We start from the raw sequence: 9670 nt of genomic DNA, 5'->3' as shown, positions 1-9670 counted from the left end.
GGGTGACACTTAATAGGATTCCAGCAGGTCTTGTCTGTAGGAGTGACAGCTCAGGGCCACATGGGCTGCGGACTGCCCAAGTGGACTACATCTCCTAAAGGGCTCCACGGTTGCGCCGACAGGAAGTGGCCGGAGCATTTCCCGCCTCCACGCCGAGGAGACGAGGTTCTATCCGGGGCCTTGGTGCTTCTCTTTCCTTTCGCGACGGTTGCCGCTGCGGAGCGCGGCGGGTCCATGTGCGCAGTGAGCGGCGCTATTCCTGGCCCAATAGCACCCAAGCCCCGGGTTTGACTGCGTCCGCCCTGCAATGGACCCCAACACCATTATCGAGGCCCTGCGGGGCACCATGGACCCAGCCCTGCGTGAGGCCGCGGAGCGCCAGCTCAATGAAGCACAAAAGTCTCTGAATTTTGTTTCAACACTGCTTCAGATTACTGTGTCGGAACAACTGGATTTACCTGTGAGACAGGCAGGTGTTAATCTATTTGAAAAATATGATAACACAGTATTGGCCTGATCGGGAAACGGCACCAGGGGATATATCCCCTTATACTATTCCAGAAGAAAATCGACATTGTATTCGAGAAAATATTCTAGAAGCCATTATCCACTCTCCTGAGCTCATCAGGGTACAGCTTACTACATGCATTCATCATATCATCAAACGTGATTATCCAAGTCGCTGGACTGCCGTTGTGGACAAAATTGGCTTTTACCTTCAGTCTGATAACAGTGCATGTTGGCTAGGAATTCTTCTTTGCCTCTATCAGCTTGTGAAAAATTATGACTACCCATCTTCCTGCTAAGGAATGTTCCAGCTGTTGCTCCAACCTCTGTCAGAGTGCCAGTTGTAGTTCTGGTGGAAGAAACCAGAGGAACGGAGTCCATTGGTAGCAGCAGTGCAACATTTCCTGCCAGTTCTAAAGGACCGTTTTATCCAGCTTCTTTCTGATCAGTCTGATCAATCTGTCCTCATCCAGAAACAAATTTTCAAGATCTTCTATCTCTTGTTCAGTATACACTACCACTGGAGCTGATAAACCAACAGAACCTGACAGAATGGATAGAAATTTTAACGACTGTTGTGAACAGGGATGTACCTAATGAAACACTTCAAGTTGAAGAAGATGATAGACCTGAGTTACCATGGTGGAAATGTAAGAAGTGGGCTTTACGTATCTTAGCAAAGCTTTCTGAAAGATATGGAGGCCCTGGCAGTGTTTCCAAGGAGTATAATGAATTTGCTGAAGTATTTCTGAAGGCATTTGCTGTTGATGTCCAACAAGTTTTATTGAAGGTGTTATATCAGTACAAGGAGAAGCAATATATGGCTCCTCGAGTTTTACAACAGACATTAAATTATATTAATCAAGGAGTTTCTCATGCTCTCACCTGGAAGAATCTGAAGCCTCATATACAAGGCATTATCCAAGATGTTATTTTTCCATTGATGTGCTGTACAGATGCTGATGAGGAACTTTGGCAAGAAGACCCCTATGAATATATACGCATGAAGTTTGATGTGTTTGAGGATTTCATCTCTTCTACCACTGCTGCCCAGGCACTTTTGTTTACAGCTTGTAGTAAGAGGAAAGAGGTACTACAAAAGACTATGGGATTTTGCTACCAGATTCTTACAGAACCAAATGCTGATCCTCGAAAAAAAGATGGCGCCCTGCATATGATTGGCTCTTTAGCTGAAATACTTCTGAAGAAAAAGATCTACAAAGATCAGATGGAATATATGTTGCAGAATCATGTATTCCCTCTCTTCAGCAGTGAACTAGGCTACATGAGAGCGAGGGCTTGCTGGGTCCTTCACTATTTTTGTGAAGTGAAGTTCAAAAGTGACCAGAACCTGCAAACAGCCCTAGAGCTGACACGAACATGTCTGATTGATGATAGGGAAATGCCTGTTAAAGTGGAAGCTGCCACTGCACTTCAAGTGCTGATCAGCAATCAAGAGAAAGCTAAAGAATACATCACACTATTCATCAGACCTGTCATGCAGGCTCTTCTTCATATTATAAGAGAAACAGAAAATGATCTTACCAATGTAATTCAGAAAATGATCTGCGAGTATAGTGAAGAAGTTACTCCTATTGCAGTAGAAATGACACAACATTTGGCAATGACATTTAATCAAGTAATCCAGACTGGGCCAGTTGAAGAAGGAAGTGATGACAAAGCAGCTACTGCTATGGGAATCCTGAATACCATCAACACACTTTTTAGTGTAGTTGAAGATCATAAAGAAATAACCCAGCAGCTTGAAGGAATCTGCTTACAGGTCATTGGAACTGTTTTACAACAGCATGTCTTAGAATTCTACGAGGAGATCTTCTCTTTAGCACATAGTTTGACATGTCAACAAGTGTCTCCACAGATGTGGCAGCTACTACCTCTGGTATTTGAGGTTTTTCAGCAAGATGGCTTTAATTACTTTACAGATATGATGCCTCTACTTCATAATTATGTAACAGTTGATACAGACACACTTCTGTCTGATACCAAGTACCTTGAAATGATATACAGTATGTGCAAAAAGGTTCTTACAGGAGTTGCAGGAGAAGATGCAGAATGTCATGCAGCAAAATTGTTAGAGGTCATCATTCTGCAGTGCAAAGGGCGTGGCATTGACCAGTGTATTCCCTTATTCATGGAAGCAGCTTTAGAGAGACTGAAAAGAGAGGTGAAGACAAGTGAACTTCGAACAATGTGCCTGCAAGTTGCCATTGTAGCTTTGTATTATAATCCACACCTACTTCTCAACACCTTAGAAAATCTTCACTTCCCTAATAATATTGAACCAGTTACAAATCATTTTAATACACAGTGGCTTAATGATGTTGATTGTTTCTTGGGGCTTCACGACAGAAAGATGTGTGTTCTGGGCCTATGTGCTCTTATTGATATGGAACAAATACCACAAGTTTTAAATCAGGTTTCTGGACAGATTTTGCCAGCTTTTATTCTTTTATTTAATGGATTAAAAAGAGCATATGCCTGCCATGCAGAACACGAGAATGACAGTGATGATGATGATGATGAAGCTGAAGATGATGATGAATGGGAGGAACTGGGGAGTGATGAAGATGATATTGATGAAGATGGACAAGAATATTTGGAGATCCTGGCTAAGCAAGCGGGCAAAGATGGAGATGATGAAGACTGGGAAGAAGATGATGCTCAAGAAACTGCCCTGGAAGGCTATTCCACGATCATTGATGATGAAGATAACCCCGTTGATGAGTATCAGATATTTAAAGCTATATTTCAAACTATACAAAATCGTAATCCCGTGTGGTATCAGGCTCTGACTCATGGTCTTAATGAAGAACAAAGAAAACAGTTACAGGATATAGCAACTCTAGCTGATCAAAGAAGAGCAGCCCATGAATCCAAAATGATTGAGAAGCATGGAGGATACAAATTCAGTGCTCCAGTTGTGCCAAGTTCTTTCAATTTTGGAGGCCCGGCACCAGGGATGAATTGAGTTACCACTTTCCTGCAGTGTGATTGTAGTGAAGAGCTTGTGTTCCTCCTAGTAGCGGTTCCAGAACTGGTTCATGTTATCCACTCTAAACTAACTGATCAATAGATGGACCAAAAAAAACCCAGGAGGTGGGACCTGATCATGCAACTTGGCACTGAAAATGAATCCAGAAGGATTTTGGCGGGGGAGGGAGGTAACTTGGGGGGCAGGGAGTATTTTCTTTATTTTTTGAAGAAAGTAAGATTCTGACTGAAAGTTCAGGTGACACTGTGGAAATCTGCAACAAGAGGGGATGTCATGAAGGCAGCTTTTCTTTTTCCAAGGAAAAAATAGGCATGGGCTACAGGACTATTTAAAATGTCTCATTTACAGTATAAGCTCAGAGGTAGATGTAATTTTTACACCTATGAGTATTTGTCCGATTTCTGTCTCTTCCTCACCATTGGGTATCTATTCTTTATATGTAAATAAGATAAGGTAATCGATAGCCTTATTCAATCTTCGTCATTTTCATCATCAAAGATTGTTCCTATGTAGATTATTGGACATTTATTGTAGCACTACATAACTGATTAAAAAAAATCTGTAAATGAATTAGCACTTTCATATTGAAACAAGCCTGCTAGCCTATGTATAAAATAGCAAAATGTTTGCTGTTTATAAAAAGATGGGATGTAATGGGGTGGGGGGCAGGGGTAATTTCAAGTTATTAATTTAAAAATGAACTAGCAATTTTGTACCTGGTGACTTTGTGGTGCACTCACCTCTGATAGTGAATTCGGTATGTTAAAAGGGGTTAGTGATATTTCATTGCTGCTAAAAATGGCAACTCCCTCTGTGTCCTGCTTTTTCTTAAAGCTCTCAGTGTACAGCTGGATATTTGGATAGAAGACCTTACTGTAACAAATAGGAAAGATGATATTTGAAGCATGTAAATTGGATATAAAATTCTACTCTTAAAGAGTTGATAAAAGAGTATGGCTAAACATCTATATATGCAATCTATTAAAAGAACTTAATTCTGCAAAAAAAAAAAAAAAAAACTACCATACGACCCAGCAATCCCACTACTGGGCATATACCCTGAGAAAACCATAATTCAAAAAGAATCATGTACCACAATGTTCATTGCAGCTCTATTTACAGTAGCCAGGACATGGAAGCAACCTAAGTGTCCATCGACAGATGAATGGATAAAGAAGATGTGGCACATATATACAATGGAATATTACTCAGCCATAAAAAGAAACGAAATTGAGTTATTTGTAGTGAGGTGGATAGAACTAGAGTCTGTCATACAGAGTGAAGTTAAGTCAGAAAGAGAAAAACAAATACCGTACGCTAACACATATGTATGGAATCTAGAAAAGAAAAAAAAAAGGTTTTGAAGAACCTAGGGGCAGGACAGGCATAAAAATGCAGACGTAGAGAATGGACTTGAGGACATGGGGAGTGGGAAGGGTAAGCTGAGATGAAGTGAGAGAGTGGCATGGACATATATACACTACCAAATGTAAAATAGATAGCTAGTGGGAAGCAGCCGCATAGCACAGGGAGATCAGCTCGGTGCTTTGTGACCACCTAGAGGGCTGGGATGGGGAGGGTGGGAGGGAGACGCAAGAGGGAGGAGATACGGGGATATGTGTATATGTATAACTGATTCACTTTGTTATAAAGCAGAAACTAACACACGATTGTAAAGCAATTATACTCCAATAAAGATGTTAAAAAAAAAAAAAAAAAAAGATGTCTGCTCTTTGAAAGGCCCTGAGGAGAGAATGAAGACAAGCCATAGACTGGGAGAAATTATTTGCAAATCATATATCTTGCTAAAGAAATTGTATCTAGAAAAAAATGTATATTTAGATATAAATATATCCTAGAAAAAGAATATATTTATTCTTAAAACTCAATAATAAAACAAACAACCCAATTAAAAAATGGGCAAAAGATTTGAACAGATACTTCACCAAAAATGATATACATATAGCAAATAAGCACTGAAAAGAGACTCAACATCATGTATTGCTAGGGATATAATAGTACACAGCTATTAAAATTAAAATACTGACCATACCAAGTGTTGACGAGGATGAGGAATAACTAGAGCTCTCATACACTGGTGGTGGGAATAACAACAGTACAACCACATTAGAAAACAGGTTGGCAGCTTCCTAGAAATTTAAACATATGCCTACCATATGATCCAGCAATTCCATTCCTAGGTATTTACCCAAGATAAATTAAAACACATGTCCATACAAAGGCTTATGCAAATGTTCATAGCAGCCTTATTTGTCATAGCCAAAAATTGGAAAGAACTCAAATGCTCATCAGTAAGTGAATGGATAAATGCATTGTGATATATTCATACGATACAACTATTCAGCAAGAAAAAGGAATGAACTATTGATAAACACGACAACATGGATGAATCACCGAATAATTAGGAGTGAAAAAGGCCAGACAAAAAAAAGATGAAAAAAATTTTTGCAAATGGCTGTTTATATTAACCTTGTCTATCTTTATGTTGTCATATTAAAGCTATAGCCGTGAAACCCTTTAAATACTATAGGAATATTCCGTACATTATATTAAATCATTCCATTTATATAAAATTCTACAATATGTAAACCAATGCCTAGTGACAGAAAGCAGATTTTCGGTTGCCTGGGGACCAGTTAGGGGGTGGGGGAAATTGGAGAAATTAGAAAAGGCTTGAGGAAACTTTTGGGATGGTCACTACGTTCACCATTTTGTTTGTGGTAATCATTTCTTGGGCAAATATGTATGTCAAAACTTACCAAATGCTTCATTTTAAATATGTGCAGTTTACTGTATGTCAAGTTATTCCTCAATTAAGCTGTTAGAAAAAGGAGGAGAAGTAGGAGAAGGAGAAGGGAAGAAGGAGAAAATAGATACATGAGCTTAGAGAAGTGGCGTTTGCTAGAGAGAGAAGTTTTGGAAGTCATCAGCGTGTAAATGGTACTTCAGACCCTGGGAATGAATGAAATCACTTAGGGAGAGATTAGTCAGAAAAGAGAAGGGGACCTAGGATGCTGTCATAAGAAACACCAAAATTTAGAAGTTTAGGATGAAGAGGATCATGACACATTCTTCGGTTTTCTTAAATTGTTTAAATCCAACCCATATCAAGTTTAAAGCATCTGATCATCATTTTATTCACTATAGGCTGAACCAATAGGAATGCAGACCCATTTAAGATAGCTTGTAACTTAACAATTATTGTGTCTTTTTTACTTGCTCCTATTCATTAGTCCATAGCACTTAACATGATTATTGTTGATCTTAATTGACAGAAGTCATCTTTTGTTTTTTCCTTAATGCTATTATTTTTAAGGTTTTATTCAAAATTGTTATAGTGAAAATATTTCTATGAAATATGCCAGCATATTTTAAAGATATAATGCATTCTAACTTATTTAATGTTCAACTAACAACATTATATTTGGCATGTGTCATCAACAGCATACAGAACATAAAGGTATTCACAGAAATGAAAATGCGAACGTGGTCTTTTATTTTTTTATAAAGTTATTTATTTGTTTGTTTTTATCCTTGGCAGTGTCGGGTCTCCATTGCTGTGCGTGGGCTTTCTCTAGTTGCGGCGAGCGGGGGCTACTCTTCCTTGAGGTGCGCGGGCTTCTCATTGTCGTGGCCTCTCTTTTTGCAGAGCATAGGCTCTAGGCACACGGGCTTCAGTAGTTGTGGCTCGTGGGCTCTAGAGCACAGGCTCAGTAGTTGTGGTGCACGGGCCTAGCCGGTCCGTGGCATGTGGGATCTTCCCAGGGCAGGGATCGAACCTGTGTCCCCAGCACCAGCAGGCAGACTCTTAACCACTGCACCACCAGGGAAGCCCAACATTGTCATTTTAATTGATATTTATGAGATATGTGTCAGTGTATCCTAAATTAAGTTGATTAGAGTTTAAAAATACGTAAATTTTGTGTTTAAGCTTAATGTAAATTATTTCAAGTGACTAAATTAACTTTGTCCGTTTGTTTATTTCTATTTTGTTATTTTAAAGCTAAAGCCCTGAAACCTTCTAAATACTCCAGGAGCTTTTTAAATTCTCATATTTATATCAGAAATGGAGTTTTAGTTTCAAAAACCAAAAAATCCAATGCATCTCTTCCCTAAGTCTTCTCTCCATCTCAAACTATTCACTCTGCTTCTTCCCGCCCATTACCAAATATTTCCATCAGTGTTGTTTACGCTCGCTGGCTCCACTTCCCATCCTTCTCAGCCAATCAGTCTTCTCAAAATGCTCTCTCAAAGTCCACCATGAAATCACGGTCCCCAGCATCCCTGAGCACTCTTCTTGTCTCCTGTTACTTGAGCTCACTGCAACATTTGACACTACAGATGGCTCCATTCTTTTCACAACTCCCATTTTGTTTGTTTGTTTGTTTGTTTGTTTTTTGCTTCTGGGATCCTACCTCCTCTTACTTTGCTGGCTTATCCTTTTCAGTTCCTGAGTTTTTCATTCTCAGCTTAAATTTTGAATTTGCATGCTTCTATTTTCTACCCTTTTCATTCTCTTCCCTCTTCTTGGACAATCCTAGCCCCCATCCATCCATGTTTTTCCCTTCAGCCTCCTAAATTATTTGCATTTTAATTTGTTCTCTCTCTTGGAGCCAAAACACCCTTGCCTACTTTAGTTTCTCGGCTAGCTCACACTGGACCTGAAAGACTCAGGTCAAGAAAATATGTAATTCTTAATGGCTTAGAAGCCATATCTGTTCAACAATAAGCAAGCCTATTAGCAGAGAATAAACCTTACCATAACTATGTTGCAATACTGTTTAAAGTGACAACTAGACAATCAGCTCCAATTCTCAACAGAATTACTTGAGGGGTAGTTTTCGGACAAACAAACAAACAAAAACAAATATAAACTTGTGGTTGTCAGTTACTGAGCAGTATATAAAAGTTGTAGGAAAAGGCACTAGAAAGTAAAATCTAAGAAAGGGTATGAACTTCCCACTTGGCCCAGAGCCAGGGCTCATTCTACATGAATTTCATCAACATCCTGTCTAGTTGAAAGTAAACAAAAGTAAATTAAGGTATAATTTGCAACCAGAGGATACAGCATTGTACTGAAGCCTGGAGAAGCTCTGTTCCTAGTGTTTGTGACTCCTCACTGTTCTAGATAAAGCAACTTAAGCGCTACACTTAGAGTATAAACCTCTTTGGACCAAACCCAAGATATATCTACAGTGAGGTCCATTTTAGTGTTTAGGGAACCCAGAGGATTTGGAAAGGCTTTATTCTTGTAGGTGCCACTAGTGGAAGAATTTGTCTTATTGTCACAAAAGCAAATTTCTCTTCATTTCTAAATCAAATTATTCACTGAAGGAATTCTTCATCAAAATCACAGTTTATGAGGAATAGAGTGTATATAATTTGTACCCATGTGTTCTATAATCATAGAAAATTAACCTGTATAATCAACTATCTTCTCATTTCTTAGAAATACTTTCTTTGCATTTTCTAAATAAAATCTGTGTTTGTAGCTGTTATTATCTGAAGTTTAATATGGACCTCAATCTTTTAATGTCTGTCAAAATATTCCATGTGTGCATTTGGTAAAGAAAAAAGGGGCAGGTGTGTGTGTGTGTGTGTGTGTGTGTGTGGAGAGAGAGAGAGAGAGAGAGCGAGAGAGAGAATATAAAAGAGAGAATGGGATTAAGAGATGATACAGAAATTAAACATTTATTCAAATTAATTTGTACATAAGATAAATGATGTGTGGGTCATAAAATATTAGAAGTTTTACTACACATAAGATTTTAGTTATGAATTTTTTAAATGCTTATTTTAAAGATGTCTACATTCACATGTAAAATCATTTGCATATCGCTCAGTAACATGCCTGTTTTTCTTATTTTTTTACTTTTGTGATCATTTTTATACCTGCATCACATGAAAACAGTTAGTGAGCTGTCCACATGAAATTATTTTTAAAACTATTTCTCTCTCAGTAGTTCCTCTTACTTATAAAGTAGCAGATAACATCAGTGCATACGTACAGTTAAAAGAAAGACATTCTGTTTATTATTCTTTGATGAAGCTTTACTAGAAATGGGTTATATTCATGTAGTTTGAAGATGAGAACAGAAAATTATAAATCTTAGAGAGACTGCAAGTATG

General features: G+C 38.4%; 1 protein-coding gene across 1 annotated transcript; it reads left to right on the top strand.

Annotated features, from left to right (window-relative positions):
* The first annotated feature begins 279 nt into the window (after window positions 1–279).
* Window positions 280–3644, top strand: LOC133099247 (importin-7-like). The gene is given in 3 exon segments (XM_061202801.1): window positions 280–478; window positions 480–1002; window positions 1005–3644. Coding segments are annotated over 3 exon segments (3186 nt in total). The 5' UTR covers window positions 280–307; the 3' UTR covers window positions 3497–3644.
* The last annotated feature ends 6026 nt before the right edge of the window (window positions 3645–9670 follow it).

Source organism: Eubalaena glacialis, chromosome 1, assembly GCF_028564815.1.
Source record: "Eubalaena glacialis isolate mEubGla1 chromosome 1, mEubGla1.1.hap2.+ XY, whole genome shotgun sequence".
NCBI classification, from domain to species: Eukaryota; Metazoa; Chordata; class Mammalia; order Artiodactyla; family Balaenidae; genus Eubalaena; species Eubalaena glacialis.
The sequence above is the reverse complement of the archived record's forward strand: the minus strand, read 5'-3'. Positions and strand labels throughout refer to the sequence as shown.